Source organism: Athene cunicularia (genome assembly GCF_003259725.1).
Source record: "Athene cunicularia isolate RWA chromosome 4 unlocalized genomic scaffold, athCun1 chr4_part2, whole genome shotgun sequence".
Taxonomy (NCBI): domain Eukaryota; kingdom Metazoa; phylum Chordata; class Aves; order Strigiformes; family Strigidae; genus Athene; species Athene cunicularia.
Window position 1 is genome coordinate 27,444,136 of NW_020799099.1, and position 27,595 is coordinate 27,471,730.

General features: G+C 36.2%; 1 protein-coding gene across 1 annotated transcript in view; it reads left to right on the plus strand.

Annotated features, from left to right (window-relative positions):
* The first annotated feature begins 210 nt into the window (after nucleotides 1-210).
* RXFP1 (relaxin family peptide receptor 1) overlaps nucleotides 211-27,595 on the plus strand; it is a 48,762-nt gene continuing 21,377 nt past the window's right edge. The window contains exons 1-2 of the mRNA XM_026848152.1: nucleotides 211-396; nucleotides 18,403-18,558. Coding sequence (XP_026703953.1) covers nucleotides 348-396; nucleotides 18,403-18,558 — 205 coding nt within the window. The 5' untranslated portion in view covers nucleotides 211-347. The remainder of the gene's footprint in view (nucleotides 397-18,402; nucleotides 18,559-27,595) is intronic.

Consider the following 27,595-nt stretch of genomic DNA (forward strand, 5'->3'; position numbering starts at 1 on the left):
CTGGACCTGGCTGTGCTTTGTGCAGCAGCAGCTTTCCTTGGAGCAGACTGGTGTCCATGCATACAGCCCAGCCTTTGCCTGCCACAGAGCAGACCCCATCCTGTAAGGGAGAGCCTGAGGAGCTGGTGTGATCCTGGAAACTTTAGTGTGTGTGTGCCAGAGACGGGGGAGAGAGGGAGACCTAGTGCAAAGGAGAGTAAAGGAGGAAGGCAGGGGAGAGAAGCGAGCTTGCTTCGTGCACTGCTGAAGGCTGTCAGAAGCAGACCATACGAGCAGCACGCTGGCTGGTGCACAGTTTAAGGGACAACGTTCATTGACGTTATTCAGTGAATTGCTGAAGGACAGATATGACATCCGACTGCTGCTTCTATATGTTCTTGCTTATTGGTACCAAGGGTAAGTGTACCTGGCTTTTTTTTCTTGTTTTGAGCATTGCAAAGCAGATAGATATCTGATAAACTTCAGTAGTGGATTTATTTTTTTTTTTAACTATGATATCTCAGTTATTTTACAGTTCTTCATGGTAATTATCCTTTGACAGAATTGAAGTTTAATGTAGTACCTCAAGGTTACTAGCTACTTGCAAGCATCAGATATTTTTGTACTTAATTCATTGAGAGTTACTAGTAATAGTTATGAACTGAAATTAGAAAATAAGAGAGTGTAAACATTGCATAAATACTTGCTGTAAAGATTTAATGAAAGTACATCTAGAACAGACTCATTTCAGATGCCATAAAATCCACATTTTAGACAGTTCAGTAGTTTGTAGTGGTACTGTGCAAGTGCTGCTAGAATTGGTAGCTCTTGAAAAGTAGATTGTGTTCAGGTAGCAGGAATTTTTACCCTCTGATTCAGCATGATAGGCAGTACAGCGTGCAAGATGGAGGCTGTATTAAATTTAAGTTTTCATTCAGATGCAAACCACTTCAGGGTGGTGGGAGTTACACCTGACCTTCTGCTTACCTCAGTAACATTTTCTTCATTTCATTCGAGTACCCTGTTTGTAAGTGCTGCTTTTGACTTGTGTAAAGCTGTCCCTGTGAAGCTGCTGATACTGATCTATATGTGGGTTTTTCCTAATGATTATAATTTTCTTTAGTTATAATTTTTATATTAAAAGTTGCTTTTTGTTGCATATCAGTACCAAAATAACTTTTTTAATGATTTTGTAGATGAAATAGCTACCCTTTGCAATATCAACTCTTTTGTTAAGCTAATAGGAGCACAAGGTTGAATTCTGCCACCTTCTTCTGTATTGAACAATAGCTTGCACTCTCTCCTGCTTTAATTCAAAAGCTTTTGGGTTTCAATGTGCATATTATGCTGCTTAACATAAGACTTGTAAGGGATACTACACACATTAGGAGTCTGGGAAGTAGAGCTCCACTTACAGTTATTTTTACAGTTGCAAAGCTTAGTTAAATCTGTGGAAAAACTCTAAGCAGTTCTATTATGTTTTGGAGGAATACATAATATGTGAGCTGCAAGCATGAAAAAACAGCAATATTAATGTATTTGGAATTAAGCAGGCTATGATAATGAGATTTTATCAAGCCCGTGAGCAAAGTCTGGCTTCATATGCACCCATGTTATCCATGAGCAATAATCCAATATTTAAAGATAGTGCCTCAAGGTATGCAGAATAAAAGCTAAAGGATTTAAACAAATTAAGCCTTTCACATTACTTGTTTCTATACTAAAACAGTAAAATATTGAAACATTCGTACATGATGTGCAAATCATTGTTGGTATCATTTATGCTGGGTTAAATTAATCTCAGTTGTGGAATTTATAAAATCTATCAAAATATATTAAAGCATACTACAAAATGGGATCGCAGATGAGGACTGTGAATGACTACAGGTCTTCTGGTATAATAGCTATGATGGCCATTTAGGTGTTTACTGGCTCATCATATATAACATTTTATAACACTTATAAGAAAACCACACGGCTCATCTAGATTTGTTACAGAGAGAAGCAGTGCACTCACAGATTAAAGCGCATGCATGCCTGGAGCCTCTGCTGCCTGTTAGTGTTCTGTTTTGCACCAAAATTAGTTCCTGTTTAGTGCCGTTTCTCCTGACTGCACTCAGCACACAATTCATAGCATCACTACCTTTGAGTTTTAGACAGAAATCTGAATTGTAACCACATCTATTAACTGGGTGATTTAATCTGCACAGTAGATTTAAGCTTTGCTCAAGACTAGCCAATATTAAAACAAATACTCCTGAAGTATAGCTGTGCTTAGAAATTCAATTTGTTGTTTATGGACTGCTAGAAGTTCAGCTGTAGAGTTTTGTTGGGGGGGGGGGGGTGTAATTGTTTTGGTGTTTTCGGGTTTTTTTATTATCCAAAACTTAGAGATGCTCCTGATTCCTTAAAAAAACAAAATGAGAAATACCTATTGTACAAAAAATTTTCTTGCCTGACCCATCCGTATCAATTCAACCTACATGTGTTTAGTTTTCCATTCAACAGCTAAAGTTGCACACAAATAACTCCAATAGCTCTTTTATTTTACTCTTTTCCTTCAGATTCTTCATTAAATATTTTTTATACTAAACCCTTTTCTTCCAATATCCAAATAATTAAACTAATACAAATAATTAAACTTTTTATGCATGAGCAACTCTTGGCAACTGCCTGACTACTTTCCCATGTGGAATATACCATACCAGGTAGAGGGGTTCTTTGAATACAAGGAAGCATCTATACCATGGTTCTTGCCAGCACAACAGCATCAGTTGTACCATAGAGAAAAGTAAATTTCAGATTCCGGTTGCAGAACTGGCAGCACTGAATGGGTAGCCAGGATAAACGTCTGCCTGGGTGGCTTGCCCCCTTTGCGAAGCTAGCAGGTCACTTAGGCATGTGGCTTCTGCCACATCTTTTCTCTTAGTAAAATAATCAACTGTAATCACTGCAACAACCATAGTGCACATTTGTGTACTTAAAGTCACTTTGATTAGCTTTCTGGGGACAAAACTCTTTTGTCCCCCTGGACTGGAGAAGTGACAGACTCTCAATTCATTTATCAATCATTAAGAAAACCAGAATATTAGTATCTAAAACTATGCAAAGTGAATTCAAAAAGTGATTTGACAGACTTTTAATGGAAAACAATTTTGACTGTTACTATTTTAACCCTGTATGCTGTGTCCCTACCTGAAGTTTTCCAATCCTATTTCTGCTTGTACTTACAGTCCCCCTTCTCTCCTCTTTCTTTTCTTCCCCTAGCATACTTTTTTTTTTCCTTCCCTTCCCCTCACTTCAAAATGCCAAGAAAAACTTTTAAAATGATCTGAAGCTTGTTCGCCCTTCTGGTGCTGCATGCATGTGACAGCTGTTTTCAAGGCCAGGATCTCTTAAGCCAAATGCTTTCTGTCAGATGTGGGAAAGAGACCATCCCGATTCATTTGGAGAAGTGCAAGTTTCTCATTGTGCAGGACAGTGCCCTTGTTTACATAGTCTGTAACAAATTTTAAGATCCCTTCCAGATTTGTAAATGGGAAAGTGAAATTACTTCAGCCTTTGCACAAGCTCAAACAGTCATTGTGTAATAGTACCTTTAGTTTATTTATTCTTTCATTTAAATTGGGTATTAATCTGACTGACTTCCCTGGGGATAGAAGAATAATGTGCATTTTGTATATCTATGTGTATAACAAAAATTAATATTTTTACAGAGTATCAGGAACGGCGACTAGATTTCCTGAGGAAAATTTCCTCTAATGTCAGTTATAGGGTAATGAAAAGTCTACTCATAGGTAAACTGAAGCTCTGAAAGTTTGATCATTGTCACCTGCACAGGCTGGTCTGCCTCCAGCTGCCGTATGGGGCGGGCTGCTTGCACCTGTCCATTAATAGCACTAAGGGCTAACCAACTTCCAAATCTGTCTTGACTGTTTATAGCAACTCTACCAGTCTTGAACCATTTGCTCTGAACTTTTATGTACAATGTGGATTATTTTTCACCTTGAGCAAGCAGACAATGAAAGCTTTACCAAAATCATTTCAATTCTTTAGAAAGGGAGGAATCAGTACTTTGACTGTGTTGAACCGTTCTGGGAATCTTGTATTAATCAGTGTCTTTTCTTAAACAAATAAGGACTTCTGCAGTATTCTTCTACAAAATTACTGTGTCTGAGAGACAGTCCTCTGACAGGCCATCCCACTAGAGCTAATGAGCCTAATCAAGCCTAGCTGCAGTAGTGTAAAAATTAACTTTCTCCAATGGATGCTCCTGGATGATAGAGACCAGTGTGAAACTCATCAGAGGAACTGTCACCAGTGATCTCAGAGAGGGTTTCCTGGTGGTACTGTGTGTCCTATACTTTGAAGACATCAAATCAGACTTTGAAATGACTGATTCAAGACAGGGAAGTGTAGGAAGCTGAGAGGATCAGAAAGTCATATTTGTTGCATCTGAAAGACAGAGAAGGTGAAAATGTATTGGGACGAACTGAATGAGGAGACTGAAAACAAGGGCTACAGGAAGAGGAAGGTGGGACAAGGGAGCAGAGAGATGGGGAAAAGTCAAACGATACTGAGAAAGAGGAAAGGGATGTACGAGAGGGAGCCAGCAGGGAACAGTGAATTAATTAGGGAGAAGGACAGGGATGTTATGAGAGAGGGGAGTGTCTGCAGAATAAAGTCAGAGGATGGTGAGACCAGAACTAGGACCCTATGTGGACAGGAGGAGACAACAGGATGGGAAGCAGTTAGTGATTATGTAAAAAAGGGTAGAAGTGGGGTAAGCAGCCAGGGTAAGCAAAAGACGAGACTGAGCAGAGAAAGGACCTGTTCTTGGTGGGGTGAGCACTATGCTACAGAGCCAGAAGGAAGCTCAAGATTGTCCTGTTGCTTACTGTCTCCTTGCAAAGTGTCGCCTCCTGCGTAACACCTCTGCTCAGAGGCTGGTAATTAATGCTATCAGATCACTCTACCCTCTCAAACACTGAAGGACTGGAGAGATAAAGGATCTGAACTAGTGATGCAGCATGGTGTTATGAAATGTCAGAGGAAAACTGATTTCTTCTTTTGATGCCTGGGATGTTACCTATATCAGAGAACATCACTCAGTTTGAAAACTCAGTGCTTAGGAATCAAGACGAAGGATGCAATCTTAATTCATCTTATGTGCACATATTTAATTTTCCTTATGCTATAGCTCCACAAAATATTGTGCTTTGTGTACGGTATTCAAAGAATGAATCAGAAACGTATAGTGAATTATGCTGCCCTGTGTGATCCCTTATTCATTTGCTGTAGAAGATAAAATGTAAATGAGGCTGGGGATTACAAAATGATGGCCATGTGATGAAGGCAACTGAGCTCTGCTGTGGAAAACTGATTTCTATTTCTGTTTCTTGCCCCAGACAGTGATGTTCTAAATGCTTTGTAACTGAATAATAATTATATGGCAGGCTTTCTAGGTTCTTTGGCTTGATGATCTTGATGTGGCAGTGTTCATTTCCCAGCTGCCACTGAAATCTGTAAAAACTGTGTTTTAATTCATCTGTGAAGCTGATCCTGAAAGTAGCAACCTAAAATTAGAAGGAACACTTGGTATACATATGTTAATGTGTCAGCCCCCCATCTGAGCAATAATACTATATTCTAAACTGTAATCTAAGCAATCTGTGAGGACTTAAAAATTAAGTCTAATTATTCTAGCTGTATGACCGAATTAATGAGGAATTTAATATTGTAACCTGTAAGTGGTTAGACTGTAGACTAAGCAGCAGGATGTCAGTAATCCATTAGAAGACTAATCAAAGTGTAGGCAAAATGCCTGCAGTATTATATGGAGATGTTTGCAGAAATATATGAAATTTAAAGATCTGTGACAGAATTTAAATGTATGCTGCTAATAACTGATGTTGCACATAAAGAAATTACTTTGTATATGCAAAGAATTAATGAACAGTATTATGCTCACTTCCTGTTGTGTTGCCCTCAATGCTCATGAGGGATCCAGCGTGCAGATGAGTTGTGTGACAGGGCAAGATACAGATAGGAGGAACAATGACTGATGGGAAAACATGGGTTTGACTGAGTTTCTGGAGCCATCACCTGTGGCCTGTCAGGGAGACCTGGTCCTGGGAGGGCAACTTGTCCCTGTATACCTGGTGACAAGGGAAGAAGGTGGTCAAGTAGTGGGGAGGAAGATCCCAGCATCAACTACGCTGATCCTGTGGGACTCATGCATGTGAGATCATTTAACAGAGTTTATCCAGAGAGGTTGTTAAATCATTCGGTCCTGTTTAACACAGGTCATTGTGTTCTACCTGCATACTCTGTAGGAATCCTGAGGCTTTATATGGTCAAAATGTTTTTTTCTCAGTCAAGAAATTTTTTCCTCCAGATGAGAGCAAGTACCACTACAGCACTAAGAATGGCAGAAGCTGGACAGTGCCTGAGTCTCGAAGATGTGCACAGGTCTGTCAAAGCCAGTGAACATTGCCTCTTTCTCTTCTGTTCTGCAGAGAAAACAAAAGCCTCAAAGTCTTTTTCCCATCACCGAACTGATTGTCAGCACTGTGCTGAATGTGGGGGAAAAGGCACAGTGCTTGGAAAGATGGTGGTGGTATTTTTTACTTAGAAATAATGTTTTCCCTTTTGTTTTAGTTTTCAGTTGCAATTAAAAAAAAATAAAAACAAAACAAAACAAAACAAAAAACCACAACCTAAAAATAGGTGAGATAGCAATAGACCAGATCTGCTCTCTTGAATCAACTACTAAGTACAGCATCCTTTCATGAAACTTAAATTCTGGCCACAACATAGTTAAAGACAAAGTTTTCTCTGTGTGGAAAAAAAGGGACTACATTAATGAATTTAAAAGCCTTGTGAATGTAGGTCAAGGGCCTTAGTTATTCTGGAGAACTAACTAGTACTACAATTGACAAAGATGATCCTCATTTTTAGAGGTTTATTCAAGAAGGTCCATTACCATGAAAATACACTCCCTGATGTAATTTTCTGATCTTTGATTCCATGTTAAAACGTGTAAATTAACTGTTATGTTTTCTTACCTAGGAACTATAGACACCAGTTTTCAGAAACTTCCATTCCTTTCTAGTATTCAAATAACATTGTAAGCTTCTTCATCTTTTGGTATTTTCTTCATATTTCAAAACCTGTTGCATAATAACATTAATTTCAAAGTGTTTCTCAACTAATGCCTTTCAAATTCCTGCTATGGTTGGTTTGAAAATATTTTCATTTAGAAATGCTATTTTATCTTCGGTACAGATTTTCAGTACTATTCAGAAACAATACAATCACTTTCTTCTTTCCAAATATGTATCAGAAATGGGTATTGAATAGTCAACCTTTTCTACACTCCAAAGATTTGTATGTCCCATGAGGTTTTTCTTTTTCTTAATATGTTTTAGGAAAAAAAAAAAAAAAGTACTGATTATTTCTCTAGCATGCCTACTTACGCATTTTTAGGTTTTAATCACTTTTTTTTTTTAATCTTTAATTTACATATTCACTGCTTTCACATCATCTTTAAACACACTGGTTTCTTGCCCAGAGAAACAGTTCTTGTATGTATGCATGTGCAGCTTTGGAGAATGTAACAGGTATATTATAATAATATTTTATACTAATTAGTCATATCAACAACTCTTCTAAGTACTGGCACAAATATGTTATCCTGATAGAATTGCCTTATTCAATCTATTAAAAAAAAAAAAAAAAACAACAACAAAAACCCGTGGCCAGACTGTGATGATGACTCTTTTTAAGAATTAAATCTTCATTGAGATAAGGTATCATAACAAAAAATCTCCATTTTAGATGTGAAGTTTTAAGTTTTGCTCTCTGGACATGTCCAGCAACATTCTGCAAATTTTATGTAGGGAAGCATTAGAAGATAAGAATATTTAATACATCTTCATGGGTAAACTATAGGTAATTGTACAAGTCAAATACAGTACGGATCTTACAGTTTTAAAAAAAGCTACTATCTTTGATAGACAATGAAACTACCACAGACACACTGACTTTAGATCATAAATGTCCTTTTGCATATGATTCAAGATGTCTGTCAAACCATTCAGCCATGTAACTTTTAAAGACCTTACAAAAGCTGTGCCCCAATACTCTCTCTTATCAGTCCCCTTTCCACTGCCATGCTACAGCTATTGCAACAGACTCATCTCATCCCTGCTGAAAGCAGGGCTGTATTTTTCTAGGTACTCTTCTGCATGCCTTGCCCTGAAAACTTGCCACCTGAGTCAGCAAGTCAGATGTGGGGTGAATGGGGACCTGACAGAAAGGTGTCACAGGACTAGGGTGATGCAGCAGGTCACGGTTAGAGAAAACCTCTCCTCCTCCCAGCCCTGCGACCTGCCTCCTGTGCAAGGACGCTAGAGGTGGACCATGGTGGTCGCTAGTGGTGGACCAGTCTAAGCTACATGTCACAGAGCGTGCTTTCACCTGTGTTCAGAATGAGAAAACCCTCAGCGTCAGGAGTAGACATCACCATGTGTTGATTTAGCTGGAGTGGGGTCGAAAGGAAGAGAAGGAGAAGCGATAAACTATGTGGAGGCGAAATCCATCAGTAATCCATGCAAATGTATTGTTTAGCCAAACTGCATCTAAAATGGAGGCACACTTCTGAATCTAGTTTCTCGTTATCTTTTCTAACTTGGTAAAATTTAATATCCACATAACTTACACCTATGTGCTGCTCATGCAACATTTCTTTATGTACATTAATAGTTGTATAAAATCTAGAAGTTATAATCTTAAAAATCTATAAATCTTAATCTGCATGCACTTTATTATATAACCTGCAAAAGAAACAAACCAGATGCCTCTGATCATAGTTCAACCCGCTAACATTATTCACTTTAAGAAAGTCAGAAATCCCATTAGCATGAGATAATTTCTTGTTTATGGCACTTTAACTGGAGTGTCCTGATTTATAGCTGTGAGTTATGTTTACTCATAGGAAAATAGAGCAGAGATTGGAAAACTTATGATTTTTAAATTGAACAAAATATTCATGAGTCAGAATTCAATAATAATGCTTTTATTTAAGGACAGCGTCTGGAAATTGATTTTTCACAAAAGAGTCCTTTGAGCTCTTAGAGGACAGATTCTCTAAAATACTTTCAAATTATTTTACCTCAAAACAGAACAAATGATTCCAATTTTATAATACTTCAGGAAGGTGGAATCTCATAGATTTATGGGGCACAGCAACCTCCCAAATCTGAACTTGTAAGTCTATATTAAATTTAAATTCTTAATAGTTATAAATGGTTCATAGTAACAAAAGTATGTGAATAAATAAAATGTATCAGATAATCCTATCTCAAGCTCAGCAAGAAATAATATGATTTTATTGTTACAAAATTAATCTTAAATATGCTTCAGAACTTCATTTTAAGTTATGCTGGCACAGTTCCATTGTAAGAACTATCGTTAAAATCCTTTTAGCCTTTGTTAAAGGCATAATGAATGGAAAAAAACGGATTATGTTTCAGATTTTAAATACTTTGTGTAGGGCTCCCTTAACACTTTATTCTGTTTCTCTCTCTGGAGTCTTAGATAGAAAAAGCTTACCTGAGAGTATTTTGCAAAGTTTTATTTAAGACTGTGTTACTTGGGTTAAGAGGAAAAGTATTGTGGCTTCTGAAGTTGTGAGTGATGTGCAGCTTGCTTCGTTCAAGTGACTCTGTAGCAAAATAAGAGACTAAAGAGTAAAAGAAGATGGAGAAAGAAAATAAAATCTCCCACTGCCCCCCATTGGGCTCTTTTCCTCAGTCTGTTGTCAGTCTGGCTCTTCTCAAATCTATTCTTCTATCATCAGTGTTGTAAGATGTTCATTCTCTCAGACTTTTTTTTTTTTCTTTTTTCCATCACAAGAGCATACCAAAGTTGGTATGAAAGAAATCGCAGCTAAGTCATGCAATTCTGGGAGGTGGGGAGGAGAAGGAAAAAAAAAAAAAAAAAAAAAAAAAGGCGGTTTTACCCTTTTTGACCTAAGGAAAGTTAGTCAAAGTGTTATGATATTTTAGATTGTTTTCTATTATGAGAAGTTAATGATAGCCATGTAATTCTTTGATATTCTGTCTGTTTACAAATAATACATTCTCAGAATATTATACATTTAGAATATCAGCAAGGAATTTCCATGTTTGTTGCCTTTCTAATTTAATTCCCTTTTTTATTGCAGCTTTCTCTTAGGGTTTTGCTACAAGTACTTTGTGTCTCATCTCCTGGATTTCTTTTTACTTCCATGCCTGAATGCACACGTACACAAACTCCTCTCCTGTATATGTTATTCTGTCATGAAGTCACTTAAACCTGCCTTTTCTTTAAGGAGACCTGAGGGACATATTACAAATATCTGTTGTTTGTTAATTTCAATAATTTAGTTTTCACTAATCAATGTTTCAATTTTGCTTACTTTATATAAGGCTGACTGGATTAAGGTGCAAAGAAACAAGTCTGAAGTGAACATCTTTACAGTAATCTCTAATTACTGTCTTTATATATTTAAATTCATAATGCTGGTTATCAGATGAAGTGGATGATTTGTTACTTGAGGGACACTAATTTACTGATAGCTGTTTCAAAGAAGGAAAAAATTATTTGAGAAAAATTTCTTTTTATTGTTGGGGTTCAGAGATCCAGCCTAGCACACTCCTCAGTGGTTGTGAGAAAGAAACAGCTCCTGGGAAGGGAGTTTTCATTTACTTGGGCTAACCAGTGCCTTTCTAGGACTTCCAGGTGGGATGGTACTGACTAGCACAGTATATTTAACACATTTACATTGATGCCTTCATTATTGTTCTATGTCTGATGTCACTCAAATAAAACTAGTGTTTCATGTGTCTAGCTTTAGACTTGATATTGCACTACTGTGAAAAAGAAATTAGTGAAATCAAAGGATTTACACCAGTGCTGAACGCTAGGGTAAAGGAAAGCCTACCTTGGTATATTTTCCATTGGAAAAGATGTCTGAACACACAGATAGAACTTATTTCTAAATAGAAATTATAGTCAAGATATCATTTAGATTCTGTGTCTTTGGGGAGAGGAAGAAAAAGGGAAGGGGAGTGACAGAAAGATTTGGCTCTGCTTAATAATTTGTGTCTTTGTGCTGAACCCTCATATTCTGGGAATGCCCTACAAAATTTGAGTTTATGGATAAAATTCATTATACTACATATTGGGGCTTTTTCAAACAATATTATCTCTTTCAGCTCTTTCTGTGTATCAGAATCTTTTTATTCTAAGTTTTGTGTAAGCAGAACAAAAGGACAAAATTAATAAAAGGTATAAGAGCCAAATCCTCTGGCAAGGTGCCACAGGACCAGTTTGAATTGCTCCACTGGCAGTTTCTGGTCCTTGAGTAGATTTATCTGGCAGTTATACAAAGAGGGGTTTCCATCACCACAGCTGGATTAATTAGACTGAATTATCTGTGGCATAACTGATAATGAACTTCAGTCATGTTTTTATGAGATTGGAGTCCATATTTTCAAAAAGATAGTAAAAATGTTCTGGTTTGATAAGTGCTTCTGAAAGGAAAGCGTTGTGAAACCCACAGCAAGACATAAAGGTACTATATGAAATTAAAGTCTGAGATAATAACCAGGCTGGCATGCAATATAGACAGTCACAATATATGCATCTTTTGTGCTAAAATCCTTTCCACTGTATTGCGTTTAATGAAGGCAAACATTTTATGTAGTCAGTCATAAACTTATGTGTGTACTGCAAGTACTACATATGCCTAGAATGACATCTAATAGGGTCTACTAAAGAAATATAATGCAATAAAACTGAAAAAGTAATCCTGGCTGCAAAAGCAACAGATAAAATATAAAAAATTGCTAGTGTTTTAGAAATGAGGTTGTTGCAGCCATTTGGCATGCTGAATAAATGCTACTGTGTTCCTTGCAGCCAATAAAATCTAAAATTACAAACATGATGCATATGCTATACAGATATTTAGAAAATAAGGGCTGAAAAATTAGCAAAGGAAGAGATAAGCAAATTACAGAAAAGGCGATGTAGTGATAACAGTTTAATTATACTCCTGTGGGGACCCCCTACAGTTATTTAAATCTTTAAGCCACTGATGCTTTGCCTCAAGGTTTAATGCTAAGGTGCCTATTGCCACTCGAGCAAGATCTATTTTGGTCTACAACTTTTGCCCAAGGGGTTACTCCAAATATGTACGCTAACAGCATTAAAGTTCAAGTGCATAAACTGTTTTGTATTCTTGTATGAAACTAAAATCTATTTTCAATATGTCATTTATGGACAGTTCTTAAATGTTAATACAAATAATTTGGGTAGTATGGTATTACCATTACATATTCACAGAAATCACTAGAAAGTTTTTCCTGAATGAAATACCTGGTTTAGGACAGTCTTTACAAAATTATGTACTGAAAATAAATGTTTTCCCACTGATAAAGCTGTAATAAGTTAAATAGAAACATGCAAAAAGTTAACTTTGTATTTCTATCCTGAAATACACTGTACTCACTTCATCCTAGTCTCTATTGTAAATTGCTCTAAAATTCCCTTGTTTAGTAGGAAGAAGCTGAATAATTCAGAATAAAACCAGGAAAATTAATGTAAGACTGAACTAAATATCACTTGCTTCTAGATGTTATTTTAATGGACAAATTCAGACAACAAATTATTTTTAAAAAAAACCCAAGATCATCTTAAGATGTCATATCTTCTCTTTTTTTTTTTTTTTTTCTGCCACTTGGTGATTCAAATGCTTCTGATCAGAGCTGGTCAACTACTTGTCACTACTATTCCTTGTCAGTCATTAATTAATAGTTATAATCTTGTTTTAGAGCCTTGTTCTGATTATTTATCTTTGAAAATAAAGGTTACAGGCCTATGAGGTCTCCTGCTCTATATTACGCTAAAGGTTTTTCGAAGACAGCTCACATGTCCTTCAGTAGAAGAGGAATTTTTTTAATCAACTGTCATCTTGAAACATCCAGGCTAGTACAAAAGTGACGGGCAAAATTGATTTCAACTTCAGTGTCTCCTTTGTTGACTCTTTTCTGTTTTAGTTGAAGTAAACATTCTGTTTCAAAACAACCATTTCAAATTACTTTCAGCCTTCACTTGCTCTAGCCCATTTCCCACTGTGTCTAGAAGCACAGCAACTACAGTAAATTATGGGAGGATGGTAAAAGCCACCATTTGAAATTTGAATCAGCCTCTTTGAAAACCTTGGACTTTTGTAAATAAAATAATTTTCCAACATTGTAAAATAATAATAATAATAATAATAATAATAATAATAATAATAATAATAATAATATGTTTAAAAAAAGTAATCTTCCATCATTCAGGGTGGATTCTTCAGTACCATCATCATGCCTTGGTCCTTGTCATCTAAGGACTCCTTTTTAAAAACAGTTGGATTTCCTCAGCTCCTAAATTCTATCCTAAACGGATAACTTACTCCAAGTGAAGAAAAACATCTTACCTTATTTGGCTGATGGAATTTGAGAGTCATTTTGGACTCATGACAATGGATCTTCATGAGATTCAAATCTTTGAAAATACAAAGATATTGTCCTGATATTATGATATGCCCTTATGTGAACCCATATGAAATGCAGTTGAATCTGGCATGACTAGCAAGAACCAAGCAATGACTCATGCTGCTTTGATTAGTTTAATTGCTTATGACTCAGTCTAATCAGCCCAGTATTGTTCCCATTATGGAGTCATATTCCCTTGTTTAATGGAAGCTACAAGTAACGGTGTTAAATTCATGTTGTAGTGCACATATCCCTTATATGGTTTCTGAAACAGCACTTGTAATGTGATCTCTCTTTCAAAAATTTTGTGCCATTTTTCAAAGAGTACACAAAACCAGTGAGCTTCATTAATGAATTTAGTTGGAAGGAAAACCATGTTCTCCTGGGAATATCTTGCTCTTGGCTTTCCCATATGCGTTCCCTCTTTTGATTTCATTTTAAGACATTAAAGAGGGGCTGTCGTGTTCTTTCCCCAGGGATTCTGCGTCCATGCAACAGAGGAAAGAGCCTACCAACTCATACTAGATAAGAACCCAACTCTTACTTGTTCCTTTAAAAAAGAAAGCAATGGTAAATTAGTGTTATATTTTAAAGACTAGCAGGAAAAGAGTTATCCATTTTATACAAGCTAGAGGAAAGATCACAGATGTCTGCCTTAGCAATAACTGCCTCAAAGCAGCAGGTCTGAACAAGCTTAAAAGGTGTATCACATGAGTTGTTTTCTTTTTGAAAGTCTGAGAAGACTTGGAGGATGGAGGGGACCCTAAGTACCTGATATTCAGAAATATTTCATTTGCAGAATCACGAACATGCACTACTGGATAGAATGTTATTCTGTATTGAGACAACAAATGTCTTGTCAGAAAGATGCTTGTTTGTGGTTTTGCCATTTGTACTGATACCAGTTCACCTATTTCTTTTCTATTTGTTCTAGAAACATTGCAAATATTTTAATATTTACTCTGATCACTATGACATAAAAAAATTTGCTGGTACATTATAGCTGAAATGTGTGAAATTATCTCTGTTACTGGAAGGCAGAAGATCATTTTCTGTATGAGTTATACAGAGATTTTTTGACTTGGATTATCTATAAAAGCAAACCTTCTGACAAAATCAAGTCTGTCACAGATTTATACTGTTCATCTTCATAACTGAGGAAAAAAAAAATCTGTCCTGTTCCACTGTTTCTCTACACCTATATATCTAAACCTATAGATACACCTATACACCTTTATATCTAAATTATTTATACACAGTTTAAAAATTTTTAGTCTTCATTTATCTATCAGTCTATGTTTGCCATATCTCTGAAGGGCATCAGTTGTTTTTTTTTTCTGTTAACTGTGTAAGGTAACAATGTTGTCCTAAACTTACTCATTACAAAACACAAAAAATTTATACTAATCAAGCCATATTAGTGTTCAAGTGGATTGTTCATATAGTTTACTGATGGTACTTCTTTTGTGTTATAGAGGGTCTTATGCTTTTACAATACTAGTTTGGTGGTAAAAAGAAAAGCTGAGATCCTGGATGAGACATGAATTGAGAACCTATAAAACACAGAGGTACCTTTGAAGCCAAATACATGTATGGAATGGAGACATAACTTACGGATTAATAAAAGGAGTAAAAAATAACATTTCTCTTAATTTAACAGGAACATGAAACAGCCAGCGACATGATGTAGTGAAATAATCATTAATCAATATTTTTTAGAGCTATTCTATCAGGAGGTTTATATGCTTAAAAAATGGTCAATGAAACAAGATGCTAGAAAAGTGATTAAATATTTTCATAGTGGAAAATCAGTAACAAGAAAAGTCAACACCTTTAATATTGCATCACAAAGATAGCATAATAGATCATTATCTTGGCGTGATAAACTCCAGCCTCAGTAAAGTTTATATTTACAAAATAAGAAGCATATTTTTATGTTGCTGTTGTTGCAGTGCTATCTTTTCCTCACATAAAAGACACTGGTTTTATTTCCTTAATCCAAAAAAAGAATTGCTTGAATATTAGCTAGCATTTTACAATGGATTTTACTGTCTCATCTCCTGTCTACCTTTGTCAGCTTTGTCAAATATTTCCTCAGAGGATTGGAGGGTTTTCCATTCATAAATCTCCTGCAATCTACAGGGTCCAAACTTCTGTCTTTTTTTGCATAAACAAAGTGAAGTTAACAAGTCAATGGACAAAGACCAGTGCTTCCAATGATTGGACTAGAATGAAGTTATTAAGTGTGGATGCCTTGTTATCTTCTTTCCCAGGCAGGTATTTACATGCCAGAGTAATCTGACATAACACAGAATGAGTAACGCAGATTCAGAATAGATATCATCAAGACTATAAATTTACAGAGAATTCAAAACTTTAAACACAGTTAGGGATTATGTATCTTTCACAAAGAATGATTTCTAAACTGTGACAGTAAATTCATTAATTAGTTCAGGGATTAATATTATTTGACTAATTAATAGCAATTCCTAGAAAATGTTATGAAAATCCATTGAATGGTACTGTGAGAAGATAAATGCTACCATTTGAAATTTAAACTGCATGGAGATCAGCCCCTTTAAGCACAAAGTTCAGCTCAGTCTGAATATATCTTCAGCGTGTAGGATAAAGGACTTGCCAAAATATAGGGGGTTGTTTCATGGGGGTTTGTTTATTGGTGTTTAATTTTTCCATATTGTCGCCTTTTACCAGGTGTCTTGGTAGTTACTCAGATTGTGACAGACAGCTGCACTGAAGGGAGCCTCAGTTGTCTGTGACGTCTACCTTTTTGCAGCATGACACTTTAGACACCAAGTACTACACGTATTCTCTTTTGCTATGTCTGTGTAAGATTTTTTTACTACTTGCTTTGGGTGGAACAGGGTAAACGTAATATTCTGAATACAAGCACAGAACAGCAGAGAGGTTTATGAACAATACAAAAGTGTGAATTCACCCTGGGATTAGAATATAGCCTTATTTTCAGTACCTATACATAAGAGAGATAAAGAACTAAGGGAAATGACTCTTTGAGCAATTGTATAGGTTTTACATTTGTGGATAAAAGCAAATCAACTTTTCAAAGTCATACGGTGATTGTTAGTTGGAATATATATGACTTTCTCTGCAGAGCACTTCTGACAGCAAAGATAATTCGATAAATAGGGGAAGAACAGATTATTTATCTCAATTTCCTTCAAATACTACTCCTGCATATCAGTTTTCCACAGTTATAAGCACTATCAAGTGTTTAGTACTTGAAAGTTCTTCCAGAAGAGATTTCTTTATGAAGCTGAAACTCTTGATTCAATTTCTGGTGATTCCCTTAGTCCAGGAGAAAATATAGCACAAAAATCAAATGTCGCATAATAACATATTTTTTGTTAATTTGAAAAAGTTGCATAAAGGATTTATCCTTTGTCTATGAAAATAGCTTGGAAAAACAGTTGCATGTTTCCAAAGTAGCAATCTACTGTCTGAACAAACATCACAGTTAATAAGTTTGTATAGAGTATTTCAAGTGCTCTAAGCAATGAAGCAAAATATAGTTTGTACTGGAATTTTGTGTGTGTGTGTGTGTGTGTGTGTGTGTGTGTGTGATAGCATTCACTAAGTCAAATGCTAGCTATAATGAGGAAGTGATATTCAAAAATTAAATTAGCAGGCCCTTGCAAAATGATGCTTTCCTAGGTAGATATACTGAAGTTTTGGGAGTGCAAAGAGCAGTAGGTAACATTCTATGCTGATGATCATTTTCTCCATGTGTGATATATTGGAGACTGAACAAATTTAATTCCAGAGTAATTTGAAACCCTTTCCATAGTGTGTTCCTGAGAAGATGTGGATCTTGTATGACAAGAAATCTGAGTTGGCACCCTGCAGTCCATTAGAAAAGCAGTAGATCGGTTGCGCTTACTCTGGAAAAAACTGGTGGTGGTAGAATTTGTCCCTCAGGTGCAATGGAGGGACTGGTAAGACATCATGCATCTGCAAATGTGGGTAATCAGAGCTGCTGTAGTACAGAGAACTGAGGAACAGAGGACAGGTAGGTTCCTCCAGCTGCCCTGGCTGGCCCTCATCAGATCCCTTTACCTTTCCCCTCAACACTGCTTGAATGAAGTCCCTATGTTCTGTGAAATTGCTTCCTATAAAGCATGGTCTTAGCAGAACAGAATCTGTGTATCTAAACTTCAGACTGGTAAGATTCTGAGCAACATCTCCAAATTTTTTGGACAAGGCTGACAACTCTTTGGAAGGATTCATAATGGCACCTTTACGTTGTCTTACTTATTCTTCAGCAAAACCGCATCACAGATTTGATCTTACTCTTCTTGTTCTTTCATCCTTGATCAGTTTGCATCTAGTGAATGCTTTAAAATTAGAATACATTTTAAAACATATAATGCTGACTTTGTATGAAAGGACTTATCTATCTGACTCTAAATTTCCAGCACAACCCATATCTGCATAGCTTATCTGATATATTGCTCTAATAAATTAATTTCTAGTGCAGAGTGAAACAATCCTTTTAAAGTGGCCTTAGGTCATTTGTCTTCTATGACTAGCATTTCCATCTTATTACTAGGATGTGTGGGGAGGAATCACCTGGTTGCTTTACATCAAAGCAAATTTTAATTAGCTGGTGATATAAATGGTTTTTTGCCAAGTTAACAAGTATTGAATATACTATTGTAATTGCATGTTCAATGAACTAATATGTATTTATCACTTGATATTCACATTCAAATGCAAATGAGTATTTATAAAAGCATAATCTCAAAGATCTTTAAATGTTAAGTGCACATTTGAAACTAAGCCTATTCTTTCTATTTCTGTTTAGTCATCCGTGACACTTTGGAAGATCATGTTTCTGGAGTTGGGGTCAGGTGCCCCCTGGGCTACTTTCCATGTGGCAATATCACCAAGTGTTTGCCCCAGCAACTTCACTGTAATGGTGAGGATGACTGTGGGAATCAGGCTGACGAAGACAACTGTGGTACGTGGTTGAGACTTTTGTTTGTGTCTAGCACCCACAGTCATTGAAACCCATGCAGCACTCACACTAAATAGAGAATTGTTGAATGTTAGGAATAAAAATGTTAAATGTTTTACAAAGAATAGAGCAGTTCTTTGGTTTAGTTAATAAAGCCACCCAATAAGCTATTTGCTAGGAAAGAAGGATGGACCATGTTTTAGTTTGTGTGAGGTGTCACTTCATCCAATTTTATCCCTGCTTTGAACTTGTTTGCATGTGTCATTTAGATGTGTACAAATGGACATATGTAATCTAACAAAGATATCTGCTGAGGAGAGGTAGATGTATGTGCTAACAGAGTTTATATACAGCTTAATGTGACTTTTAAAGCTGGGTGGGAAACATACTTTAGAAGAATTTCAAGATTTTTCAGATATTATGTCCTAATTTGGGAGAAAAACCATGACTCTGTGTGCTGTGCAAGCTTCACTGCTACCAGGCTCTGGGGTTTGGAAATGTCAAAATCTCAGGGAATACACATACTCAGGTCACTGCTACCTGCTGTTGTGATCCTTGTCAGTCCTGTCCCCACCACATGTAGCTGTGAACTTGACTTGGTTTGTGGGCTTTACACCAGCTGCAAACTCAGCAGGGCCAGGGCATGGGCTTTGCACCGCATGTCCCATGCTTATTTGTGAACATGGCCCTGGCACAGCTTTAGTCTGTGTGGAGCAGCATCTCTCAAGCCGTGCTTGGACATGGCTCAGAGGGTGGCACAGACCTGCAACACTCCGGGAAGGGCTCCTTATTACTCTGTGAGAGGAGAGCTTAGCCATTCTCTCCGCAGGGAGAGAAAAGTGTGCCCCAGCACACTTTATTTACTGGTATTGTCAGCTTACTAACAGCCTGGATACTTTCAGAGCTACTCTCCAGAGCTGCTGATCCATAGCAGATAGGGAAACTAGACTTCCTATTCCTTAGAGGCTCGCCTGTAGCCATGGAGGGCAGCCAGATGCATGGTGCTTGGCCTCACACGTTGCCTCCAGCTCCCCAGAGCCAAGTAGGTGAGTGTTTGTCTGTCCCAGCCAGGCACACTGCCATCAGAACAGCAGGGTGTGGGGGTGAGGTGGATGTTAAAATATTAAGAGAGACTTCTAAATTATGTATAACAAAACAAATTTTCTGAAAGAAATTTAAAACAAAATAGGGTAGAAGTATTTTTCACAAGCATTCTCAGCAAAGTCAGTGAGGTTTTGTAAATAGTTGTTCTCATGGTATATCTGTGAAGATGATTTTTGTACGTATTTGTAGTATTATTCTTATAGCTATCGAATTTCAGCATACTAATCCATGTGAAAGTCACTTTTAATTCTAATCCCATCGAATGGACCTGCAGCTTTTTCTAGTTTCATGTCATCTGCTAATGCCAGAAACATACTTTCCATCTCCAGTAAGCAAAATCCCCAACAAAATCGCCTCTTGTTCCACCCTTCTTCTCTAATTATCTTGCCCTGCAGTGACAGAAATTGCTGACAGTGGTGTCCTCTTACATTTAAGAAGTCTAAGCACTATAAACAGTTGGTTTATCTATGTTTCATTTCCGTATAGTACCAGGAAGTCTGCCTTACAAAGACTTGCTGAAAGTGTACAGCTTGATCAAACGGCAATTAGGATATTGCACAGTTTCATAATGGGATGTACAAGACAGTATAGCCTGCAAGACAATTCAGCCGTGATATTGAATCCTCATCTGGGTATAGTAATTCAGGAATGAGCTAGCCTCAGTCTCTGAAAACCTAACATACAAAAGATGAAGAGCCATTTGCATTACTGGCAAAACTACGCTATTAGTGTTTTTCTCGTATCTTGACCCCATATTCTCATTTAGAAATGCATGCCATGTATAACACTTTAAGGTCATATTTAGTGGTAATGTTTTCTCAAAAACTGCTGCTGCTGTCTAATTTTGTTGTTCAAACAAAAGAAGAGTCACTTCCTTGCATGTGAATATGGAATATCTTGAGATTTTATGCGATGCCCCTACACTGTAGTAAGAGTCAGGATCTTTGTGGGATAACTGTTTTGTGATCATCCATCTTGCTTGAAATCCAAGAAAGAAAGCCTCATTGATTAGCTCCCAAACAAAGAAACTATCCGGCTATTATTTTTGGCTGCAGTTTCCCAAGACTGTTTTGGTATGCCTGCCTTTTGCTAGCAGTTATATCTAGTTCCTTCTACCCATTTATTAAATATACAGCTAGTTTTCAGTTGAAGTCATTGTTTCTGGTTACAGAAAAGCAATTCAAAATTAAATTGTTCCAGTGTAGTAGTTGTTTCATGCCATACCATTGGAAATTTTAATATTCATATAGTACTCTAAGTAGCTCAACTTTTAAATTTTTCTTGGATCTTGCATAAATTTGCATTTTGGTGGGTAGTCTACAACGTTCAACCCAAAAAAAAGTTGGGGAGTAAAAAAAAATCAGTTTAGTCTCTCAAAGGGATTCAGATTTATTTTTTTTAATGCATCTTTCTCAAATACAGCTAAGTAAAGCAACTGTTTTACCAATGATTTCTTCAATAATGATAAAGCACTATCTTAAGCCTACAGAAAAATGTTTTGTACAGACCAGTATTATAACATAAGGAAACACAAAAAACCCCTGTCATGGACAGTATTTCTTTCTGTGATAGAAAGGACAGTACTAATGAAGAAGAAAAGGAAAAAAAACCCACACTATAACCCCGCAAAAACCCTATAATATTGCTTTTTAAAAAAAAAAACAGGTATTCTAACAAGAGAATCCAAAGTCCAGCTGTTCAATACAAGCCACTAAGCGTGTTGAATATTAACAGCGATTGCAGTTACTGAAATAGCACTTTTAAGAAACATCAGTGAATGAAATGAGCAGAGAAGCAACTAGCTTAAAAAGCACACATAGATCTTCCAAGAGAGTTGCTTTGTAAAAGTCTTTAAATGCCCTTGAAACAAGAAGTAAAAGGCATCAGTGCAAAAGAGACCAACATGATAGGAGCCTCTGAAAATACTGAAACTAGTTCAACTGTCTTGAGCAATTCTGTCCCTTTCCTCTTTTAATGAGTGAAGTCCTCATTCCTATAGAGATATTCACTGTAATCTTTGAGACTATTTGCAATATTTGTCCTGTTACCAGGCATGCAGTGCATGAAACAACAAAACATGATTATAAATATTTCAAACTAAACTGAATAATCCTCGCTGGGAGATGTGTTTTCAGATGTGCTGTAATTGCTGTTCACATCCAACCCCACATCCAAAGATTGGCTTCGTGGTGCCTTCTTTAAATCTATTTCCTCTTTCACTTCCACCATGATCTCCATGTCCAAATAATAAACATAAAACTATGGTCCAGAGAAGTGAAATGACCTGGAATTAGAATCACGGGCAGAACTGGGAACAGACTCTAGGTCTCAGACTGCTGTGTTAGTGCTTAACCACAGGGTGTGGACATGCTGGTGGTCAGCTCAGCTTCAGCGTTTCTTCCACCTCCGGAAGGGGGTGAACTGTAGCCGATATGTTACAGTAGAGTAAAGCCACTCATCTTTGAAACTCACATGCCTCTATCACCTAGCTGGGTTTCCAAAACCTGTAAAATACTATGTGTGATATCCAGATTGGGAAGAGCTTGAAGCAACGTAGTAAACTGCAATAGGAGGAAGAGACAAGCAGTTCACCATGCCTGAAGTGGTGCGGGGTGTCTTTTCGAACTATGATCAGATAACTTTAAATGTGCATGGAAGATACAATCTTACCTTTTGAACTTGAAAACATAGTCCATCAGGTAGAAGTGGGTGTCTCTGCAAATTTGACATGTATATGGTATTTTTAAATAAAAATGATTTTAAGTTTCATAAATTGTCATAAAATCTCATGGTTTTGAGAACTTTCCTTTTTCAGGCTTGTGTACGGCAGTAATTTTTCTCTGCTGTCCTGCCCCATGCTTGTCCTTTCTGAACCATCATGTTCTTGAAAAGTCTGAATGCATTGTTAAACAGTTTAGCCTGTATCACATTTTACTTTGAATTATTTTTGTACCTGTTAGGAAAATTCAAAATGTGTGGGGAAAAAAAAAAATATCAATTCCAGCATCCTTCTGTGACCAAGCTTGCTGAAAGCTTAAGTTGGCAAAGCAGAGTGAGTTTGACAGTGGTTTGTCCTACTTAGACTATGTTTGATTTCATAAGTAACAGCTTCAGCCTAATTTTTCAAGGAGGACCTTTTCCTGTTTATTTACAGCTGTACTATTTGATTCTGTAGCTACTTGATATTTATAGATGGGAGGTTAGAACTTTTGTTTACTTCATTGCTTTATTAAACCTGAGAAGAAAGGATAAGCACTACAAATAATCACAAATTATGCTCACCTAATACTATGGCAGTGTTGACATGGAAATTGTTCCCAAAACAAGTAAAATGTATTTCTTATATCAAATACATTACTGCTGCAACGTTGCTGTCAGTGTGTTCTAAACAATGTCTAGGCAAAGACTTTTGAAGCCCAACAGCATAGTAAAAGTGCCAAGTAAGTATTCCCAAGTACATATTCATGGAAATAAGCATTTTGGAATCTCTGCATTCACAATGATGCTTTATGATAAACAAAACAAAATTAAAACTAACAGCAGTAGATAAAAGCAACAGTTGATTAATGTAAACCAAAAATAACAAAACAACAGTATTTGTGATGTAGCTTTTTCACTGAGTCCACATGTGTTTTATTATCTTAAAGTGCATGTTTGTTTAGATGAACAAATTCTGACATGTGACAAGTTGCAAAAACATGAAAAGTTAAATCATAACAAATGTACTTTACAAATTTGGACAGAAGACAAGTAATGTTGCCAGTAATCATCTATGAATAGTGTTTTTTTTCAAAATAACTCTCTGAGTAGCTTTAGAGAAAAAAAAAAATCCTTAATCTGTTCCCTAATTATTTAAATTTCATAATTTACACATAAGCACTTTACATTATCTTTTTTAAAGTTCTCTCATGTGTCATCTACTTAGAGGGCTGAATGAGCAAACTTTTGTCCTAGATAAGGGTTACTTTTCTCTGAATAAAACTTTCCTACTATTACATGCAGTGATAAAAGTGTAATATTATTAGTCTAACAACATTTGTGTAATTATCTCTTCCAGAAACATCACTGGGTCAGTTATAATTTTGTAGTCATATCATGCTAATTACAAAGTGCTGCAAAAATTCTCAATGCAGTTAAATTTTAAATAACTGAGAGACTGAATATTTGTTTTTTCCTGTGTGATCTTCTAAGATCTTTATTGCAATTGACCCTAATATTCCAGACATTTTGCTGGATAGTCAGCATGATTTGTTCATCATAACTGTGAATTAACTGTAATATTATATGATGCCAGTTCTTGGGAGAAGCCTCCCAGTAAATTGCAGTGTAGCTCACCTCAAGTTTCTTGTTCCAAAGCCACCTGTCAACTCTTGAATTTAATTTGGTACAAAATTGTAAATGGAGAAATATAGAAACATAATCAGATCTCAAGTGGTACTGAGATTTTCTCATTTCAAGGGAAATTCTGGACTTTACATCCTACGTGTCCAATTTGAATGCATATTTGTGATATGTCTTGAAGTCTAAAATTAAGCCCTACGGCTTTGTCTTTGCAATTTAGCACTATGTGTCAGCATCCTGTAGTTACAGGTTCTGAAAATCCCTTGGATGTAAAGTACAGGTGCACTCATTTCTTTATAAATAGTCCTGCTTTCAGATTTAAAAGCTTTTCCTTTTGTTTGAGAGTACCCAAACATGCAGCCACAATCTATGTAGTTATTGGATTTAAGATGTTCTGTTCTAATTTAAAATGCAAAAAATATAAAATCTTCAGTCACACAACCTAGGCTTTTGACCACAACATGTCTTACCAAACAAGGCTGAGTCTGGGGAGAACTGATGCAGACTGACTCTACTAAAATCAATGGAGAGACTCCCACTGTCTTCAGTGAGCAAAGATTCGTAACTTACGTAAATTAGCAAACTATTGAAAAACTCACATTTTTTAAAAAAAACAATGTTTTTGACTCATGTGCTATCCTTCCTAAACAGTACTGGATAAGACTGTTCAGAAGCACTGTGTTAATAGTGATTTTTCTTTTTTTTTTTTTTTTTCTCTAGCAGGATTAAGAAATCTAAGTTATCATCTCCTGCAGTTTGTCACAGAAACATGAGATATTAAATACAGTATCTTCCCATACAGTCTGGGATATATAACTTTCATAAATAAATACTTTAATTATTCTTTTCTTAAGCTTAATTGGAAATTGAGTAGATATGGTTTATGCTTTATTTAAATTACGGTTACTGTCCTTTCACACCACTCTATAGCTTTTATGGTCTACCTAAGAACTGGTTGTTGAAATAGGTCATTTATTACTAGTAAATCTCTAGAGGAAATGGATATCTGCAAATAACACAGGTGTAAGTGGTATTTAGAATAAAAATTATTTTAACATAAGAGCTGTTAAAAATGCAACACTGGAATTCTTAATTTCAAACCTAAACCCGTGTTCATTGGGCCTAATCCCTTGCACCTTTGTAGACCAGATTGTTTCACCGTGAATGGGGCATTAAAAACCCAACAACTACTGTTACATATTTGACTAGCACTCTACTTACTAGCTATAATAAAAAGAGAATGGAAAAAACACCGTGGTAGTGTGTTCCATTTTATCTTTTTTCACAAGCAGGGACTTTAATTATGTAGAGTAGTTAATAGAACAAAATAGTCTAAGCTGTTTTGAGAGCACAAGTTTCCTCAGTGTTTAGAAGTTTGGCTTCTGGACAATTTTGCTGATAGTTCTGCAAAACTGTTTTTTTGGCAGTTAGGCAACGGTTGCAGTGTGCCTGCATTTGTTTTTTAATCACAGTGTCATAGCCACATTTTTCCAGCCCAGTGAAGCAAGAACAGGCATGCAGATTTAATTTAAGATGTTTCTGACTCTCTGGAGGAGTGCTTCACTGACTAAATGTATTTACCATTGTGTTGCTCCCAAGCCTGAGAGGTCTCTGAACAAAAGGCAGCATTCAGCTCCCCAGTTATAAGTTCACTTATAGATGTTCGTTAAGCTCTGCCTAGCTCATAAACTGGAAATCACAGAAGAGTTTTCCAAAAGAACTGGGGCAGGGAGCGGCTGTTTGAAGTCTTGTACCTATTTAGCTCTAGAAGCACAGGCCTCATCTGTTACTGTGTGCCTTGCAGTCTTCGGGTGACTGACTTGCCTTGTTAAATATAACATACCACCCCTTTTTTAAAAGGGCCGATAAAATTCAAAAGGATGAAAATAATAACAATCTGTATAGATGTCATGCTGGTTTCATATCTGTTTCTTTGAAGGTCTATAAACTTACAGAGAATTATTGCAGTTCTGTAGATTCATTAAATCATCTTCTAGATTTCCATAGCAGAAATCTAAATTTTTATGGGATGTCTCAAAACATCTATAAAAAAGATATATGTTTTAATATTACAAGATTGCTCATAAGGGATGAGAACTTTCAGAGGGTCTGTGCTTCCCGTTTTTGCCTCAGCACATTGAGGAAGAGCTTGATGACTTTGTATTTCAAATTAATACTAATAATGAATAATGTTATAGTTAGTCTCATCTTTTTCTGGCATGGCATTTTTTTTCCAGCATACTTAAAATGTGACATTTAAATGTATGAGGCACCGTTCAGTTTTGAGCCCTAGACAGTAAATTCTGTTTATAAAGCAAAAAGAAACACTTGGAAGTCAGCAGCTGCTCAAACATAGTAAATACTTGACAAAAGATCCATTTTTTTAAGCTTCACATGGAAATTTTATGTATATGGCAAATTTTTCTTCTCACTGTCATTGCTCTTCATCCACAGTATATGTACTGAAATAATCAGGCTTACACTGATGTGCAAATGTCAGCAAATGGAATATCTTTGCTGAAGTTCTGGAGGCCTTTAATCAATTTTGTTACTGACATCTTTAAATATTGTTGATAACTGAGGAGAACTTTTACATTTCACTAGGCTTATGTCTATTCTGGTCTCCACTGTAGTGGCTTACTGCCAAGGGAACTTTCAAGCAGCTCAAGGTTTTAAAGATGTATTCATACCATTAACGTGTTTAAATTTATTCTGTAACATTTATTTTTAAAATTTTAAATACTTTGAGAAAAACAGAATAGAAAATTGTGTTAATCTATATAGATTAAAAGTATTGTTATTAGAAAACTATGCAAGTGTTTCACAGGAATACAGATACAGTATGAAGAAGTTATCTTTTGGAAATTTGAGCCTACTTGTTTTCTTAAAAGTTGCACTGGATTAATTAAGTTGTTCAAAAATCAAGAATAAACTTGTGTAAGCATGTAATCTAGTTCATCCAGAGAAATGTAAACCTTATTTGAATTTATTTAATTGCTCTTTATTTTTCTGTGATTGCACTGTCCCATATAAGTAGGAGGAATAGGACACAGTTGATGTGCAGTGACACACAGTTTGGTGTGGAGTAAATTGTCTTTGCCTTGACTGGTAGGTGTCCAGTTTTATGTTCTTCATTTTTTCCACTTGGGTATCTAAACCGGGGCCGTGAAATTCACCCCCAGAGTTGAATGCTCCAGGCACTGCAACACTCCGCTTCGTAAAATCTCGGTGTGGTTTTGGTCTTACTGTAAGTTATTAGACTGTATCAGTATTCCCCAACACCGTGGAAAAGGGCAGTTATATTCCTTCATCTGTAAATATTTTAAAAGGAATTTCTTCTTGTCTGGAGGACATAGGTTTTCCCTGTTGTACTAAAAGATATCTTTGTGAAAAGCCTGAAGTTATCTCTTACAGCAAGAGAAAGTATATTTGAACAACCGCCAGAAAGAAATATGACCACAGATTATGACCACTAAGAGCAAAGATGAAATCAAAGGGTGACACAATGTCTCTTTAGAGTGCTTATTCATTTAACTGGTAGCACTGCATAATAACCCATGAAGACATGGCCGAGAAAAGGGGAAACTCATATAGA